General features: G+C 45.3%; 1 protein-coding gene across 1 annotated transcript in view; it reads left to right on the plus strand.

The window, feature by feature from the left end:
- ANXA13 (annexin A13) overlaps window positions 1-7,034 on the plus strand; it is a gene marked incomplete at both ends in the record, with an annotated part of 54,814 nt that extends 47,780 nt beyond the window's left edge. The window contains 3 exons of the mRNA XM_080695123.1: window positions 578-653; window positions 3,964-4,076; window positions 6,915-7,034. Coding sequence (XP_080551249.1) covers window positions 578-653; window positions 3,964-4,076; window positions 6,915-7,034 — 309 coding nt within the window. The remainder of the gene's footprint in view (window positions 1-577; window positions 654-3,963; window positions 4,077-6,914) is intronic.
- Window positions 7,035-20,353: the final 13,319 nt, after the last annotated feature.

Below are 20,353 nucleotides of genomic sequence, written 5' to 3' on the forward strand. Positions count from 1 at the left end.
CACAACCTACTAGAAATTTTGAGCTGGAAAAGATAAAAACACATTGGAAGCTTAAAATGCTATATAATGCAAGAAACTACTATTGTAGTATGAATTAATTTTTCCTCCACTGCCTTTTTCTTTTTCTTTTTGCTTTTGGGGGTACTAGAAATTGAACCCAGGGAAGGAAGCTCTACCTCTGAACTACACCCCCAGTCCTTCTTATTTCTTACCTTGAAATAGGGTCTCACTGAGTTGTTGGGGCTGGCTTTCAACCTGTGATCCTCCTGTCTCAGCCTCCCAAGAAATGGGATCACAGGCCTGAGCCACCCTGCTTAGTTTCCACTGCCTAATATTACAGTTAAGGAAACCCAGGCCCAGCGAAGGTCACTGAGTGGGGTCAAATCCAGTAATGATCAACTCTGGAATAACTCAGTAGTGACAGCCCCTCAAAGAAGGGGTAAGAGGCAGGCAGGTGTTCCTCACAGCTGAGGCACGAAGTCTGGAAAAATGTAGTGTTTTTCTAAAAGAACAACTCAAGAGTGCCAAGGCCATAGCCAATTCTAGAGTAACAGCTGGTCTTTGCTTTCCTCTCCAGCTCATGGGGAAAAACATGGAAGAAGTCATTGAAGAAGAAACCTCAGGAGACTTGAAGAATGCCTACTTGACTCTCGGTAAAGTTAAAGTCTCTGCTGTGGATGGGCTCCCTGGAACAATACTCGGAGACTGAGATTTGCATGCAGGATGGTTTCAGGGAATAGTTTTGGGAACTACATATCTAAGCAGCATTGGGCAAGGGGGACAGTGAATGCAAAGCATTTCTTGTCCTACAGGGAGCTGGGAAGCTGGGGTGTTCAAAATGGATCAAGGGGCCTAGGTCTCTGTACCCTAGATCAACTGGGTACTGGGCTTTGGTTGCACCCAAGGAGCAGTTCCAACCTTGGGCAAATCAGTACTCTTACCTGGAGGTCAATTCTTGGGAATGGCCCTAACTATGAATAATCAGCAGGAGACCCTTGACATAAGCACCTTGACTCCGAGGAAGGCACCTGAGTGGTGCACCACAGTGTCCACTACAATCCCATGAAGTATAGGGGGTCCCTGGGAGCATCCATAAGTAGCCTGGGGCCATTATCTAGCCTCAGGAGAAGGATGTGGTTTATATGACATACACTAGTTTTTGAAACTTGTCTGTGGAACCCTGGACAGGTTTTTGCTCATGCTCGATGGCTACCGGGTTTCCTTTTAGTTCACTTCAACATTTACAAAGAATAAGGCCTGTTTAGAAAGTGAGAGGAGGGAGTCTAGGTCTTGGGCATGCCAAGCAAATGCCTGGACCTTCTTTCCAAGTGTTGCCTAAAAGCAGGAAATAGCAGAGAGATGGGCATGGGGCCGTGTCCGGCAGGCTCCCTTTGTATTTCTGCAAGTCCTGGAATGAAGGCATTGTCCATTGTCCATGCTGCTGTGGTGAAGAATCCAGGCACCATCCCAAATGGCACAAGGAATGAGGAACAGGTCCCCAGAAGAAGAGGGATAGACAAACAAGCAGCCCTGGAAGCTAAAAAATGTGCTCCAGCTGCCAAACTCATTTGTTTAGTTTTTTTTTTTTTTTTTCATTTGTTTCGGTTTAAAAAAATGTTGACAATTGATTTTTTTTCCCATCCATACTCATTTTGCATTCCAACTGGTAGGACTTCTACTGTGAGGCTGAAACAGCTCTAATAAAACTTATGACCCACACTGGAGACACATGAGCCCCAATTTGGACAAGTGTCCTTAGGGCTTTGAGAGAGGTGGAGGGCTCTACTCATGGCCTGGTTTTGAGCCTTCGAATCCTTACAGTGTAGAGAAAACTGGCAAATACCAGAGTGTAGTCAAAAGATGGAGATGCAACCAGTCAATGATTTAACATTAGCTCAGCAACTACCTGGGCCTGGGGCCTGGGCTAGGTATGGAGATCAAAGACCAATAAGTCCCAGTTCTTGCTCTTGTTAAGGAGCTTAATATCCACAGCGGATATACACAAACCAACAGATTGGGCTACAGTGAAGAAGACAGACAGATAGAGCAAGGAGGGCACAGAGGAATGAAAAGCTAATCCCTGGGGTTAGGAGCCATGAAGAGGAGGAGTTGGTGTATTTGGTGTTAGCAAAAGTAATAGTGAAAAGACCTTGAGAATAAACTACACAAATAATAGAACATGACCTCACAACTATTTTGTAGACATTCTCCATCCTGCTCCCATCCAACTCATAAAGACACCAGTTTATGTCTAGACTCTTGTGTAGAATCTTCCATAGAGAGGATGGAACTATGACCACAGGGCCAATGGACCACCTGCATCATAGTCTTCTGTTAGAACTGAGTGCTGGGCCCCACTCCAGGCTTCCCATGGAGAAACCCGGACTGGAATGGAGCACAGAAAGCCACACTTTTATAAGCTCCCCGGGGATCATCATGAGCTCACTGAAGCCCGAGAGCCCCGGCTCTTTGAAAACAAGAAGGAACAGGATACAGAGCACAGTGGCTGGCTGCTCTTCCCTTTGTGAGAACTGTCCTCCATCCCATCCAACCTTCTGAGGAATTCCTGCTGCTGCTAACAACAGAAGTTGCTCCCCGGGTATAGATTATCTACCATAGCAAAGTTGAGCGTTTTCCTCCCAAATTATTAAGAAAGAATGTCCAGGAAGAAGACCCCTATGTGGGTATGGAACACACTGCCTTTGGGCAGACAGTGGTGTCAGCAGGCATGACTGCTGCGTGGAGAGGGAGACTGTGGATGTCAGTAGCTTTGACTGCCTGGGGATCACAGTGAATCGCAAATATACCACTCCTCAAAGTCACACCACCAGCAGCAGCCCAGGGACTTTGGGATTATACTTGGGATAAAAAAGACCAGACACCTGAGTGTGGACTTTCACTTTCCACTAAAACTCTAGCGGTTGCCACGTGGCCTACAAGAGAAGACTGATCCCAACCCAGGCTCTGCTTCCCTGACGCTGTTCCTCTCCCTACTCACAAGCATCGGACACATAGATAATTACCTCGAGGACTAGAGTCCCATTACAGGCCGTATTAAGGTTGCACACTCCACACTTAATGCTGAATTTATTACTCATTATTAATGCTAACATCGGAAATATATATACAAGCACACTGGAGAAATGTTAGCAACCTAAGGAGTAAACAGTTTGTTCCTCATAAGCGTTAGTCATGATGAGTACATGTGAGCCTGGGCTGAGGAGTGAGAAATGGTGGTTTAGTCCCAAGAGGGAAGGAGCACTCTATTGCCTGGTTCATGAGTAGAAACCACACTTCATTCATTTGTGGATGGAGCAAAGCTGGGGAGGATAAGAAAGGAGCATAGAGCAGCCCCAGAGAAAGGTGACCTTTAGAAAGGCTCAAACAGCTGATAAGCCCACATCCCACATCACCAAGATGGTGGGGACCCCAGAGAGGGCAGCGAGCTGAGACACAAAGACACAGCGAGGAAAACCCAGGATAGGTAATTTGCTGCATGCAAGAAAGCAGGCCATGGTCGGGCTGGACAATCCACAAGATTATGAAGTATTGCTTCAGAAGGTCGCTAGCCACACCATGGGCCCCACCAAGTACTATACCATCTCCAGAGATTTCACTGAGACAGTTATTGCTGTGGTTGAGTCATGGACTCTACAGGGCAACCTGAAGATGGTTCCCACTGTCCTCCCCCCTCCCCGAGGTCCTTCAGGGAAGAAGCAGGAAATGGTCTCATTCTTCGGAAATGGATTTGACCAGCTTCTGGTTAAGGAGCCCAGGGGCCCTGACCTGGGGAAACTTCTAGATCTCAATCTGTAGCAGTGTGATATTGGCTCCTTCCAACCTCCACCTCACAAGCCATTCATCTCCAAGGACAGCCAGGTGACACTCTGGTCCTTCCAAGGGGTCCCCATGTTCTTCACCAACACATTAGCACCTCACATTCTGCTCTTTTGTCCTGCCCAGTGAGATGTGCCCAGGACCTCGAGGGCTATTTTGCTGACCGGCTGTACAAGTCCATGAAGGGTGTGGGGACAGACGAGGAGACCTTAATCCGCATCATCGTGACCAGGGCTGAGGTAAGACACTCCATTCCAGAGAGGTGGCCGAGGCTTCTCTGTGGCCCACTACTGATATCATCCATGAGTAGCTTTTATTAAGAACCTATTTATAATAAAAGTAAAACAGAGACAATCCCTGCCTTCCCAGAACTTGCCAAAGACAGCACTCTCCTTCAGTCTGTTTCTTTTTATAAAAATACAATGATAGTTGCTCCTATTTTGGGCATCTGTGGCTCCAGAGAGTTCTTGGTAGTGTGTAGAGGGGAACTTGAAGGAGTTACATCCGGCTCCACTTTAAGGAAGACAAAACAAGGACACTGAAAGAGGTCACCCTGCAGCGTAGACAATAAGCAAATTATGTGCTGGTTCCTGAGCGAGGCCTGTATTTTTAATTGGACACATCATAGAAGCACGATTTTACACAAGAAACACGTTACCAAAAGAGAATGTTTCTCAACCTTCTATTTATGATTGCTCCTGCTCCGGAGCCTGTTTCAACGTACATTTTCTGAAGGGCTACACCTATACCCCCTCATATTTTTTTTTAACACCACAAATAGCATTGTGTACCTGTTTATGTGCCATCTAAATAGTTCATTCCTAGGAGTAGCAACACACATGTATACACACGTGAAACATATTGAAAGTGGCATACATTAAGATTATGCTTCAATCCCTTCCCCCTCCATTTCCCTTCCCCCTTCCCAATAGAAAGTGTCCAGGTTAACCATGTTATATTTATACTATTACACTTATTCGTATGTAGCTCCTCCATTGAACAACCTCTGCTTTCTTCCTCAATGGAGGGGTTTTTTAACCCCCAGGAATCAAGTTTTGTCCTCTATCTGAGAAGAATGCATGTGTCTAAGAAAGGGAAGGGAATGAACAGCCGAAAGCTAGGGAGCAGCTGCCAAGATCTTCAGCTAATGCCTTGGGATCTAGGGCCACAGGCAGAAGGGGATATGAAATAAAGGGGAAATGGCATTCCGTCTGCTGTAGGGAAGCCTCAGAGAATGGAGTGGAAATAAGCAGTTGAAAACCACAGATATCCTCCCTCAAGGAAAAAAATGTTAAACGAAGAGGGAGAGGTGCCAACCTAAATTCTGATCCCTGCCTTTTGACAAATACTTAGCATCTGATGCTGTTTTTAAATATAACTTCGCTGCAAGACAGCTCTTTCATTTTTACTTCTATTCCTGGAATATCTCCTCCCCCTCTCTCCTCCTCCTCCTCCATGACTTGTCTTTTTCTAAATCTCTCCAGGACCATTTCTCTCTCCCTTTGCCAGCCTCTCTGCTACGCTCCTGCAACTTTCTCGTTCTCTACTCTGCTGCTCGAAATCTTTCCCTCTCTCTCTCCAGGTAATCCCCTTCTCTGGCTCTCTGCCGTTAACCAACACAACCCCCAGCCAAAGCCACAGAGAGGTCTTGGGGGTCTGAGAGGAGGCAGGTTTGCAATAGAGCAGCCCCAGGGTTCCGAAAGGTTCGCAGGGGTACTGGATCCATCCAGAAGGTTCGTCAGGGTTCCTTGCTCACTCCTATGTGGACCGTGAACTGACTGTTCAACCCCAAGATGCTCCGCAGTGAACACGTGCGTGTCCTGGGTCACGTCGACATGTACACGGCTACTTCAGAATGTTTCAGGCTCAGCTAGATATTGTTTGACCAGATCCCTTAATCCTCCAAAGCCACGGGGCACTAAAGCAGGTCTCCAGGGCACTCCCATTCTACGCCCCACTTCCTGCTCCTCCCCAGCACTAGGCAAGGAGCCATTTGCCTTCAGTGGACTCTCTCCTGCTCAGCATCCACTGCAAACAATCTCTCACTCCCCCACTTTCTCCTGTCTCGCCTCTTCCTCTCTCTTTCAGTTCAGCTCTCTAACTGGGGCAGGAAAAGAAATAATCAGATACCTGAGCCACAGTTTCTAGGTCTGCAAAGCAAGGTAGACTCCAATCCAAAAAGAAAAGAGAAAACGCTCTTTGTTTCTTCTAGAACTCATTTTGCTCAATCTGGAATTACATATTTTCTGAAGCAAGAGTTACCTCCCTTACTAGCTGTAAAACGTCCGCGGCAAAGCAGAGCGATTGTTTTATCTGTTTTTCTCCTGACTTTAGCCCCACCGCCAGCTCCTGGTTTCTAGGCTTTCAAAATAAGTCATACAAATAACTATTGATTTGAATTTTGTTGACCAGCACTAACATCCTTGCTGATCAAAGGGGGAAATGCTTAATCTCAGGTCTCCATGCTGACAATTTTCTACCAGGGATCAGCAAGCAGTGACCTATAGCCCAAATGGGGCCCACCACCTGTTGTAGTATAATCCTATTACCCAAAAAAGAAAGATTCATTTTCAGATCATGTAAAGCACTCAGAAGAAAAATACTATTTTGTAGGAGCTAAAAATAACATAAAATTGTCATGGAACACACACACACATGCAGATACCTCTGCTACCTTTGGGGAGCTGAATATGACTTTTCTTTCCTAATCCACAAATGGAAATAACGTAAGCCCTGCCTCCAAGGGTTGTTTAAAGGCACAAGCAACCAAATGAGTATAACTATTTAGAAGAGGGCATGTTGGCCCAAGTTTATAATCCCAGTACCTGGGAGGCTGAGACAGGAAGATCACAGGTTCACTGCCAGCCTCAGCTACTTAGTGAGGCCCTCTACAACTTAGTGAGACCCTATTCCAAAATAAAGAATAAGAAATAGGGCCTGGGGTGTAGTTTGGAGGTAGAATATCCTTGGGTTCAATCCCCAGTACCATAAAAAAAAAAATAGCGCCTGCTGTTTATAGTGAACAAACTACCAATGTTGTTGTCCACCTCAACACCATGCTGTTATCTTTCCTACAGCTGGACCTGCAGGGGATAAAGGCCAAGTTCCAGGAGAAGTATCAGAAGTCTCTTTCTGACATGGTTCACTCCGACACCTCTGGGGACTTCAGGAAATTGTTGATGGCCCTGTTGCACTGAGCTAAGCCAGGGCAGGAGGAGCACAAGGAGAAGCCACCTTCGTCTTCATCGAGAGCACATTCCAAATCAAACTTGCAGTTGGGACTAGCACCAAAACCCCTTCAGCCTTGGCTTGTTTCATGGCAGCTTAAGCAATGCAGCAAGGCCAAGCTGTGTTAAGTCAAGGGTGGCAGCCTTGTGATGCTTGGTGGGGTCACCTTCAGCCCTGGCTTAGCCGGCATCTGGGCTGCCTCTTAACCTGCCTTTAGCACAGTAACTGAATGCTTTCTTAGCACAAATGGAATCACCAGTGGATGCAAAACTATGCATTTGTAATAAAATATAGAGAAGAACATATATTGCCTGGTGGTCTGTATGGGCCAGGTAAAGACTGAATGTTTATGGTACAGGGAAGACAAAATTAACCAATCTGTTCATTTTCCTTCTGTGTGTTCAATTTCAAACCCTCAATGTTCGTTAAAGTTGTGGACTATACCTCCATTGGCTGCTTTTCCAAACTGGCTTGATTAGTTTGGGCTATAATCCTAGAAATGGAGAATTAGTGGAATTCAAATATATTAGTGGAATGCACTATTTATTTATTTTTGCATTGTAATCTTATAACATATTGGGGTGCAGAGTGTCATAAAAACATATGCACACTGCTCTTGAAGTCCTCCCCACCACGTCTCGCCCTACTCCACATATGTCTTTAAGATTGGAATTGGTGGTTTTGTATACATTCATAGCATTATTTCAACTACTACATTCTTTATGACTTTGGCTCCCCCTTCTCCCTTCCCTAATCCCCCTCAGACACTCCCCTGGAGTCTTTGCTAATCTATCTGAAGTTGCCCTTAATTCTGAAAATTTATCTAATTTCCACATAAAAGAGAAAACAGACATCTACCCGTTTTTTTGACACTGACTATACTCAGTATAATATTCTCAAGTTCCATCCATTCTGCTGAAAATGGGACAGTTACATTTATTAACAATGGCCTAGGACAGCAATCGAAGCTGGCAGCAAGGAAGCACTGACCTGTCTATGTGAAATGCAATCAGGGGTAGAATTCACTAACCTGCTGCCTGATTCAGTCGGGTTTTCTTGTTTCTCTTGACATTTGATTCACTTGAGTATTCTAGTGATCTTCAAACACAATCACATTTGATCTTCAAATACAATTGGGCTAAGCAAAGTACTATAGGATCCAGGCTAATCCCCTGCCTCTCAAGTAGATTGGTTCTGCACCAATAGAATCTCTGTCCCAAGATGTTGGTCCCATAGCCACATAGAGTCAGACATGAAGGGATCTGTCAAGAGAACCTGGGCAATCCGGGCATGGTGGTGCACACTTGTAATCCCAGTATTTGGGAGGCTGAGACAGGAGGATCATGCAGGTTCGAAGCCAGCCTCAGCTCCATTTGCAACTCAGTGAGACCCTGTTTCAAAATAAAGATTAGAAAATAGAGCTGGAGTTGTAGCTCAGAGGTAGAATGCCCTGGGTTCCATCCCCAGTACAATAGAGAGAGAGGGGGGGGGGGAGAAAAGAAGAAGAAGAAGAAGAAGAAGAAGAAGAAGAAGAAGAAGAAGAAGAAGAAGAAGAAGAAGAAGAAGAGGAGGAGGAGGAGGAGGAGGAGGAGGAGGAGGAGGAGGAGGAGGAGGAGGAGGAGGAGGAGGAGGAAAGAGAAGAGAAGAGAAGAGAAGAGAAGAGAAGAGAAGAGAAGAGAAGAGAAGAGAGAAGAGAGAGAGATTATCCTGGGTAGCTTGGTCTGATCATTGGATGAGTTTTTGTGCCTGGCATTGCAAAGTAGCATAATTTTATACTTAATCTTCCCCGCTGCTCTATGAAGTTAACATTACTCCCATTATTATTCAAAGAAACTGAGGCATAAAGTAACCAAGCTAAATTTGTTCACAATAGAACTGGGGTTTTAATTCCAGGCTGGCTGACTCCAGAAATCACTACCAACCTTCTTGGAAAAGTAACGTGAAGTTCATGGGAATGGATCTCTATTCTTCATCTGCTGGATTCTCTACTATCTGCCTGTCACTGTGCTAAGGATGCAAAAGACAAGTAGAACACAGATGACTCCTTGCGTGGTTCATGCCCAAGGCAGTAATAGACAGCCTTCTCTCTTATTCAAAAGAATATCAGAGGTGCTTTAAGAAGAGTAGAGGACTCTACCCATGAGCGAGAAGAGAGAGCTCACAGCTCTGCACAGGGAGTCTGGGGAATGCTTCATAGAGACACATATGTATTGCATTTGAGAGGACACACAGAGAAATATTTCCTTAGAGAAATAAAGAATAAGGACACAGAGGCTAAGATGCATGAGTGGGCAGGGTGTGCTAAAAAAATTAAATCCCTTCTTTTGGTGCATAGATGTGATGAAAGGAAGTATGAGCTGGAGAGGCGGCCATGAGTCTGCTGAAAATATATTTAGATCCCATGAGCAATGGCTGTGCCCGCCAAGCATGGGCTTGGGCTCTTGGACACGGGCAGTCACTGGAGATGTCTAAGAAAGTGAGAAATGTGAACAGATATGGACCTGGGGAAGTCAACTTAATGGTGTGATTGACCGAGCAAGAAGCCCACTGTCTAAGGCTTGATGTCCTGTCAGGGTGTGTCATTTTACTGGCCTGAAACGGAGACTGACAAATTTAAAAATATGTTAACATTGGTGTTTTACCCACCTACCAGTCATCATCATCATGAGCTTTAACTTATAAAAAAAATCATTTCCTAGAGCCAAGTTCAGTGACAAAACAAACTCACATTCACTTTTTGGTTGCCAAAAGTGATCTTTGCTTTTATAAACAGAAACAAAGCAACCAGTTCTTAAGATCTGAGCTCATGGTAAGGACAGAAAAAATGAACCAATGGGCCGGAAAGAGCTCTGTTAAGACCAGATGTAATTTGAGATTGTTGGAGGCCGTGACTCATGTGCAGGAGCTGGAGGTGTAGGTGTTTCAGGAGGAAAGAAACAGGCAGAATACAACAGAGAAGTGAGGTCGTAGTGCAGTCACACAAGGGCAGGGCCAGAGCCTGTTGGACTCTGAGTTCTTCTGACCCTAACTAATGTCTGTGCTCATCACCACCTGCTCACAAGTGCTTTTGTCCAGCTTTGGTGAATGAGGCGTCCAGGTGTCCCTTTCTGTGGCTGCTGAACCCTGCTAGTAGCTTACAAGCAGGAACCTATTTCTATGTGTTTGAGTTCGTGAGAACTCAGGTATGATCTGTTCTGGGAAAGCCGCCGCCGCCTCCTCCTCCTCCTCCTCCTCCTCCTCCTCTTCCTCCTCCTCTTCCTTCTCTTCTTCTCCTTCTCTTCCTCCTCCTCCTCCTCCTCCTCCTCTTCCTTCTCTTCTTCTCCTTCTCTTCCTCCTCCTCCTCCTCTTCCTTCTCTTTCTTCTCCTTCTCTTCCTCCTCCTTTTCCTCCTCTTCTCTTTCTTCTCCTCCTCTTTCTCTTCTTCCTCCTTCTCTTCCTCCTCTTCCTCCTCTTCTTCCTCTTCCTCTTCTTTCTTTCTTCTCCTCCTCCTTCTCCTCTTCCTCTTCTTCCTCCTTCTCCTCTTTCTTCTCTTCCTCCTCTTCCTCCTCCTCTTCTTCCTCCTCCTCTTCTTCCTCCTCCTCCTCTTCTTTTTCCTCCTTCTCCTCCTCTTCCTTCTCTTCTTCCTCCTTCTCCCTCTCCTCTTCCCCCTGCTGTTTCTTTCTCACTCCCCTGCCTTGCTCCTCTCCCTCTCCCAAGCCTGCCTGGAAGAAGGGGAAAGAAATAGAAGACAAAGTCAGGTGCAAGCTTTTAATCCCAGCATTCAGGAAGCGGAGACCAGAGAATCATGGTGGACAGCCTCAGCTTCTTAGCAAGGCCCTTCGCAATTCAGTGAGACCCTGTTTCAAAAAATAAAAAGACTAAAATATAGGACTGGGGGTGTAGCTTGGAGGTAGAATGCCCCTGGGTTCCATCCCCAGTACCACAAAAAAAGAAAAGAAAAGAAAAGAAAAAAAAGACATAGATAAGAGATGAGAGAGATGCGGGGAGGGGGTTGCTCTGGTCACCCTCTGCTGCAGGTCCCTGTCCCACAAACTGCCTCTTTCTCCAGGGCCACTGGAGGTGTGCCAGCTCCTGCTGCCCAGATGGCTGGATGGTGGAGAAGGTGTCCGAACCCCATGTACAGGGCTGCACAGGGGAAACGGGCTCCACAGTGCTACTCACCCACAGAGCGTGGCCTGGGACATTGTGGGAAATAGACTTTGGGGCACTGTTCTGAGAAAACCATTTCAGAGGAGACATCTGGGAAGATGGCAATGGAGAAAAGCAGGGCTTACAAGCCCTGCTTACAAGCAATCTCTATTACCACAAAATCAGCGCCTTTTATAGCCAGAAAACACCATCAGCAGAGAAACAAAAAATGTAATTACAAGGGACAGAGAAAAAGAGGGCTGGAAAAATGAAACACCAGAAAGAAACCAGACTGTAGTGCTGCGGCCAGAGCCGTGGCACAGAGCGGCACGAGTGCCATCTTCCCTTGCAGCACCAGGCCCCAGAGAGGAGGGGGACTCAGAACGGAGCTCAGAGCCACAGAGGAGATATGCCGGCCTCATGCCCGAGGACACGGCAGCAGCGCCTTACTGCCAGCGGCAGCAGCGAGTTCACCAGACAGCTCCAGACAAACACACTCAACAGCCCACCAGGCTCCAGAGAGGAGTGGCGGACACCGAGCCGAGGTGAGCCGCTACAGAACAGCCGGGCAGAATTCCGTAGATTTTTCAGCGCAGGGAGCATCTAAAGCTCCCAGGGGCTGGGCTCAGCACACGCTGCAGGGACTCAGAGCAGAGCTCAAAACCAGAGAAGAAATACGCCAGCCTCACGGCCGAGGGTGTGGCAGCGGCACCATATTGCTGCCGGCGGCAGCAGCAGTGAATTCACCGAGTCCACTACAGCTACATCTGTGCACTCAACAACAGTGAGTCAAATTGCAGGCCCCAGAGGAGAAATCCCAGTACTGTACTCCCAGGGACTTGACACAGTGGAGGAGTGGCAGTGGCAGAGATATCACACCATAGGAGAATGCCCAACCTGGCACCCTCCATGGTCTAAAGCAGCCTCTATCAACTCCCTGGGTCGGAGAATCTGCAATACAACCCAGTAAAGGAGTAGTAGGGACCAAGATACCACAGACTTGAGATCCAGAGCACCTTAAGTGAAGTCATAGTGACCCAAGGGAAGAACCCAGAGAAGGCACAAACTTCCGAAATCATGGGAAAGAGGAATAACAATGGAGCAATGAATGCCCACAACCCCACAACATCAGAACCTGATAAAACAGAAAATCAGAGATTTCTAGAAGATCAAATCAGAAAAATAACTGTAGAAATAATAGAAGTGTTTCGAAAAGAATTCAGAGAGAGCCAAAAAGAGATAAAGGTTGCAATTAATGAAGTAAAGGCCTCAATTCAAAGTACAAACAACTGATTAGACCACATGGAGAATAGAATCTCATTCTTAGAAGATGATCACTCCAAAAATGAATGCATAGTTTCTAATTTAGGAAAAAAATCCAACAGCAGGAATCTGACATTGAAGAAATATGGGCCCATTTTAAGAGAGCTAACCTAAGAATAATTGGAATAAAGGAGAGAAAAGAAGGTGAAACCAAAGGGATCAACAATCTCTTCAAGGAAGTAATAGCAGAAAAACTTCCAAACATAGAACAATAGGTTGATACACAGGTCCAGGAAACTTATAGAACCCCCTTTAGACAGGATCGGAGAAGAGGATCCCCACGCCACATAATTGTCAAAATGACCAATGTGGAAGCCAAGCAGAGAATCTTAAAGGCAACAAAAACAAAGGGACAAGTGACATTCAGAGGCAAACCAATTAGAATCACTCCAGACTTCCCAAACCAAGTCATGAGAGCCAGAAGGGCTTGGAGTAACATATTCCAAACTCTGAAAGAAAACAACTTCCAGCCAAAAATTTCCTACCCAGCAAAACTTTCTATCAAATTAGATGGGGAAATAAGAAGCTTCCATGACAAACAGAAACTGAAGAAATTTATGTCTTCAAAACCAGTACTAGAGAAAATACTCAAAGAGATTAACTACAAAGAAGAAATGGGTAACACACACCAGAACCAGAGAAACAAGATTTTCCATCCAACAGACAATTAAGATTGGTTATCTGTGGAGATTCATTATTTATGTTAGTCTTTTACCTATCTCTAAATTGTATTGTTTGCTTTTATTGTTGTTAATTTTTAGGATTTCTAGTTGGAATATTAATATACCTTCAGATATAGCATTTGGAAATATTTTATCCCATTCTATTAGTAACTTTTAACTCTGTTTACATTGTCTTTGGATATACAATATTTTTTTTATTTTTTAGGGAGTTTGTATACTCTTCTGTTGCCTGTGCCATTGAAATCATATCCAAGAAATCACTGCCAATTTCAATGTTGTGAGGTTTTATGACCCAGATTTTCTTCTAAAAGTTTATAGTCTTAAGATTTATATTTAGGTCTTTTATCTATTTGGAGTTAATATTTGTATATGGTGCTAGGTAAGGGTCTAATCTTATTCTTTTTTCATGTAATTATTATTTTTCAACAATATTTAGTTAAAAGATTATTTTTTCTACCACCAAATGTTTGTGGAAACCTTGTCAAAAATAACTTGACAATATATGGAAGAATTTATCTCTAGGCTTTTATTTAACTCCAATTGTTTATATATCTGCCTTTATAACAATACTACACTGTTTCAATTATTGTAGCTTTATATGGTTTGAAATCAGAAAATATACATCTTCTAGCTTTGTTCTTTTTCGAGATCATTTTGGGTATCTAGAGTCCATATTCCATATTAGGATAGATTTTTTTCTGAAAAATAAATAAATAAATGTATGATAGTTTCACCTAAAAAAAAGAAAAAAATATTCTCTGGTAAGAAAGAAAGTAAAAAGAAATATTGAAATGTTATCTTTAAGTCATCAAAAGCTTGGTATCAGACAAATGAAACTGTTATGTGAGATTATCATTGTTAATTTTGGATAAATTGCTATAATACTAGATGTCAACCACTAAGCCAAGCATGGGAAGGAGGGATGGGGAGGGAACGGGGTGGGGATAGGGTAGGGGCTAACTGGGCAATGTGTGCATGTATGTCTACAAAAGTTTTTTTTATCCCATTATGATGTATGAATACAGTGCACCAATAAAAAAGATTATAGTACAAAAAAAATTTTTTTTTGGTGGTACTGGGGGTGGAACCCAGAGGCTTTCTACCTCTGGGCTATACTCCCAGACCTATTTTATATTTTATTTGGAAACAGGGTATCACTAAGTTGCTGAGAGCCTCATTAAGTAGCTGAGACTGGCTTCGAACCTGCGCAATCCTCCTGTCTCAGCCTCCTAAGTGCGGGAATTACAAGTGTGTACCACCACGCCCGGCTAAAATTTTTTATCTTTCAATGAGATAGCCTTCAAAAACACAGGCTCTATAGTTAACATAGCCACAACAGAAGCATCTCTGCCTCTACTCTATGCATAATTGGCAAAAGTCATTGGTTTTCAAAGATCTCTGGTGTATCAGAAACTCATATGTTGCCTTAGAATTTTCTAATGTTTTGAAGCAAGGTCATATCCCCTTAAGCAACCAACTCATTTTATTGGCCAGTGTGTGACCTGGCTGAGGAATTATATTATAGCCTAAGAAACTTATCACAACATTACAACTCTAAATGCAGCCTGTAACTGTGCAACACAATCCAGTGAACCTCTGAATAATCTCTCTGATTAGCTGTCCAAAGAATAAATATATAAAGCCTGGTTTTCGTATGACTGTATAAAATGCAGGCGTCACCCACCAGATGTTAGCTGCTAGGGTAATATAGACCATTAATGGTGGAGGTGGTAACTATTCCCATCAGGAAGAACTTCAAGCTAGACTCTCGTTACCCACTTTTTTTTATAAAGGAGGATGAAAGAAAATAAAGATTTCAAATGATACTATGACAATATGTGATAGTATAAAGAGTTATGTGTATGTAAGTTTTTAACACATTGAACCTCACCATAATGTATAATTGCAATGCATCAATAAAATAATTGAAAAAATAAAAATAAATAAAAATAAAAACATTTCAGAAGCTGAGATTCCTCCTGAGGAGCCAGAGAGTCCCAACAGCCATTTGGGAGCTTTAGTTCCCTATACCCCAAATTTCCCTCAGTACTCAGTTCCTAGGCAGACACACACACACACACACACACACACACACACGCACGCACGCACGCACGCGCGTGCGCCTACCTGTAACATCTGTGGTCAATCCTATATCCTCCCTCTTCTATGTTCTGGCTCTAACCAGGAGAGGCCAATGACGACATGGCCCACACAGTGTGCCCTTTCTACAGCTCCACTGCGAGGCCCATGAAAAGGACCTGTTCTTGCCCACAAAGCCAGCTCAGGCCCTGTGGTCAGAAAACTTCAAGGCCTCAGGTGCCCAGAGCAATGCCTAGAAAAAGGGGTCCAAGCTGCACATGGGTGTCTCCTTGACCCATGAACTTCCCAGCCTAGGGAGAAGGCACCAGGGCAGGGACACGGGGGCCTGGGGTACGGTGATGGCTCCCACTAGCGCTTCCGAGCACACTGGCCTCTTTCCTTATTGCTTTTCTCTGTCCTCTAACTTCCCTTTTTGGGAAAGCCGGGGTAACTCAGGTAGCTGGGACCGTCCTCAGGCTGGCTTGACAGCATCATGTGGGCTAAGCACTCTTGAGCATACACAGTGTACCTCCTGCTTGACAGGGGAGGAAAAGAAAGGCCACCCAAGAACAAGCAAACAAATTGGGGAAACCAAGGAAGCTAGAGCCGGGCTGGTCCCTGGAGACAGCTTTGGAGATAGCTTGGGCTTCTTCCAGCAAACAGGCCCATCGCGGGAGGGGCATCTGTTCCCTGAGTTTATTTTGGTTTGGGTTTTTTTGTTTTGTTTTGTTTTGTTTTGTTTTTCTTTTTTGCAACACTGGGGATGGAATCCAGGAGCATTCTACCTCTAAGCTACGCTCCCAGCCCTATTTTTTATTCTTTATTTTAAAAAGGGCCTCACTAAGTAGCTGAGGCTGTCTGTGATCCTCCTGTCTCGGCCTTCCAAATGGTGGGATTACGAGTGTGCACCACCACACCCGGCCCTTCCCTGACCCTGTGAGTGAGAAGAGGTATTGATCTCCACAGGCGCCTACTCAGTAGTGTGCTGACCATCGTCAGTGTCAGTAGACAGTGGCCTTCAGCATCAGTCTCTGCCTGTTAGTGATCCTTGGTCCCCAGTAAGTGACACTTGAGGATTGTTAGAATCAGGACATCTCAAGGGGAAGGGGAAGGGGAAGGGGAAGGGGAAGGGGAAGGGGAAGGGGAAGGGGAAAGGAGAAGGGGAAGGGGAAGGGGAAGGGGAAGGGGAAGGGGAAGGGGAGGAGGAGGAGGAGGAGGAGGAGGAGGAGGAGGAGGAGGAGGAGGGAGGAGGAGGATAGGAGGAGGAGGAAAAATAAAGCACTGGTTTGGGATCATTTCTTCCTGTAAGTGATGTTGACCAGGCTAAGATGACTCACAGACCAAAGTGGACAACACAATTGCCTGAACTCTGAACCCATCCAAGAATTATTTTTTTTTTACTACCCTAGAAACAAAATCAAAGTTGTTGTTTTTAAAACCCTACCAAAGCAGTTCAAATTAAAACCAGTTTGGGGGAAAGGTTGAGCCAGAAACATGTCTTAAAAATCATTTCTGCAAAAGTATTCCATTCACCGTGAGTGCATGGCACATGCAAACGTGTACTGAACACCTGTGTTTCAATCAGCAGGAGCTCTCCTAACTGAGTCTCACTTCACCTAGATGCAGGATTAGCCAGTATGCTCTGTCCCCCCTGCAGAGCTTGGTGGTGGATGCTCTGGAGGTGGGCAGCTGCTGGGAACGGTACATCAACCCCTTCTCTTCTGATGGGTCATGAACTTTGCAACAGCAGGCTGTATTGTGCCCAGACCTGTTTATATCTGTAGCTAAATAATTTAATGAAATATTAAGTAAGCTAAACAACTATAAGTGCCGGGGGGGGGGGGCTGTTTCTATAAAAGCCAAACTGAATGCTTTGAAAAGACTAGATAAAGCTTGGCTGCATTTGTCGTCGTCGTCGTTGTTGTTGTTTATCTGTGCTACAAGAAACTGAACCCAGGGCCTCATGCAAGTTAGGCAAGCACTCTTCCACTGAGCTATAGCCCCAGCCCTTGGGTTGCACTTTTTAAAATGAATAAACAGTAACAATGAATGGTCCAATCCATAGCTCATGTCTCAACAACAGCTCTCAGTAAATCAATGTATGTTTGAATATTTCACATGAAAAATTAAATTAAATTGTGGATGTCATATTTTAATAATTTTCAACTTTAAGCTTAAATATAAATTATTCCTCCCATGTGTCAGCCAGGAGGGTTTCTACTGTACACACCTTTTTTTTCTTTTTTTCCTTCTGAAACACTCATCTGCCTATGATCATCATAGAGGCTTCTCTTCTGGCCAAACACCTGCACAGCACTGCCATGCCCTGCCCACATACCTGGTTCTTCTCCAGGCGAGTGAGTGAGGGCCGGTGAGTGAGGAATGAGAAGGACCCAGGAGTCTCCTGGCTGCTCTGCTCAGACTGTCTGCTTGGGCAGCGGCCTTGCCCCTCTGAGACTCAGCTTCCTCATCTGTGAAATGAGGTTGATAACGTTCCAGAAGTTCCCCTACTTAAGGATCCAAAGCAAAAGAGCCTTCAGAGATGAGAGCAAAGCCCCCTCCAGGGTAAGTGAGCTACCAACAGATGTCCCTACAAGCCACTTCTCCAGTGTCATTTTGAGCTTACCAAAAACAACAGCAAGAACAACTGCATTTGATTTTTGTCCCTAGGAATAGCCTCTCTACCTACCTTGGAGGTTCTTTGTGCAGATTAAGTGAAATATTGGAAGCCCTTGGCACATAGATAAACCCATGCCAAGAATTTGCTTCACACCAGTGTCCTGAAACAACCTGGTCCTGGAGTATGATAACTGGCCCCAAGGTGCCCAGAGACTGAAGAAAGACAGACAGACAGACAGACAGATCCAGGATCATACACAGTGTAATCAAGGGTATGGGGTGCGGGGGACTCACTGACAAAAACATGGTCCTGGGTGGTAGAAAGACCAGTTGGATCCCTGCAGTTTGAGTCAGAAAGAGGAGCATATTTATGGATTAGGACAAAAATGACTTCATTCTGGCTAGAATGGACCTGTTTTATCTTAAGATCATATCAAAAAGTCAGGCAGGTCCTTGGAGCCAGGGTCCAGCTGCAGAGCTCCACATATGACTCTCAGGGTTTTATCTATTTATACTTTGCTGGGAAGCTATGCAGAAAAAACCAGCTAGGGTTACTCTAGGGCAGTCATGATGGATATGACTCAAGATGGCCTCAGTCATGTCAAACTCAACCCGTATAAGCACCTATATTGTTGACTAACTGAGTCACCCCATCCTGGGTGCTAAGTGGCCACCTCTAAAATAGGATCATAAGCCCGTACATTGCAGGAGGCAGGAACTCTAAGGTGTGCAATTCCCAGATGGATTCAGTTAGTGTCCTGTTCCACACAACAGACGAGGTTGGTCTCCAACCTCCAATCACTGCCTTCCTCCAAGCTCTTCCCCATCCCGTGGCCAACACTGCCTTCTCATCCACAGCTCTCTCCTCTGCCATCCCCAGGCACCTGGCCTCCCAGGAAGGGGTTGACATGCCTTTCTGAGACCTGCTTCCTCTCTACTGGGACACCCAATTAGCACCCCATATTAAAAACATCCAGTGCAAGAATCTGCATTTCTCCCACAAAACCAGTTTCTTTCCTTGTCTCTCCTGTCTCAGTAACCACCCCCATCTGTCCAGTGCCCGAGCCAAAGGCTTAGGAGTCATCTGTGACTCCTCCCACCCCTCGGTCCTCAAGGATCATGGATCAGAGGGGCTATTAGCTCTGTTCCTCCAAATATCTTAGCTCCCATGTTTCATCAGCTACATACTAATCACCCAGCAAGCACACAGACCACATCCATCCTTTCTAGCCTGGACCCCCACCACAGCTTCACAACTAGGCCCCCTGCATCCCCAGGTGCTTTCTCTCTGGTTCTTTCTGGAATGTCCACTCTCCCCCTCACTCACCGGGAACCTGCCATCCTGGACTTTCAGACTTATTCCTGCTTCAGGACATCAGCGCTTGTCTTTCCTTCTGCACAGATTTCCCTGTTGCTGGGCAGCCTCCCAGTCCAATCTCAACACGCATATCACCTCTTCCATGGCTCAGCTGGCCACCCTGCCCGGCCCAATCCTCACCCCTGCCTTCAGAACATACCCACACTCTCCCTTTATCATGACATCTGTGGCGTCTTCACAGCGTGCTCACCATCCCAAACCTCTTCCTTGTTTACTTATTGTCTTCCCACCCCACTGTTAGAAAGTATGTTCTAGCAAGCCAGGGACCTGTTTCTTTATTCTTTACCACTGTCGTCCCCAGCACCTAGAACATAATAGGTGCTCAGCGCAATGTGGCTGGCACATTCCCCCCTTCCCTCCTTCGTCCAGCCAACTTTACCTCTTGACTACCCTTCCAGTGGCAGCTCAAACAAGATTCCAGAAAGCAAGCCTTCCCTCCCTACTCCTATGCAGCTGGCCAGCCCCTCTGTGTGCCCCTTGCCATACAATTCCACCATAGCAGTGCTGTATCATTCATTCCTGGTCATTCTTCTTATCCATATCTCCAAGTCGATGGACAGCTCCATGTGACCAAAGATTAAAGCTTACTAAGCTCCCGAGCCCTGGTGTACACATTATTCTAACCTCCTCACCTTCTCTAACAGCTAGCTATGAAACGGCCATTCCTCCCAACCCCCTCTCTCTGTCACAGCTGCCTTCTCCAATCCTATCATCTCCAACAACTGGCTGATTTGTCCAGCTCATCTATTGTCTGCGTCCTTCACTGTATCCCTGGCGCCCAGAACAGTGACTGAGACATGGTAGGTTTGTTTACAAATGACTCATCCAACATGTTTTTAAGTGAAGGAATAATTAATTGATTAGCCACCGGGAGCACAATAAATCTCAGCATATCCAAGGAGCAGGGAGATTCAATGACATGTTTATAGTAGTTACTCATGTTTCCCCAAACAAGGCACACGGGTATGATTCATGAAAATCACATTCTGAAACAAACGTTACGGAGGAGAGCAGAAAGAAACTTGGCTGATGAGCAAAGTGGATCTTGAATGGCTCAAGAACATCCAACATCTGCATTA

Source organism: Muscardinus avellanarius (genome assembly GCF_963383645.1).
Source record: "Muscardinus avellanarius genome assembly, chromosome: 4".
Lineage (NCBI taxonomy): Eukaryota > Metazoa > Chordata > Mammalia > Rodentia > Gliridae > Muscardinus > Muscardinus avellanarius.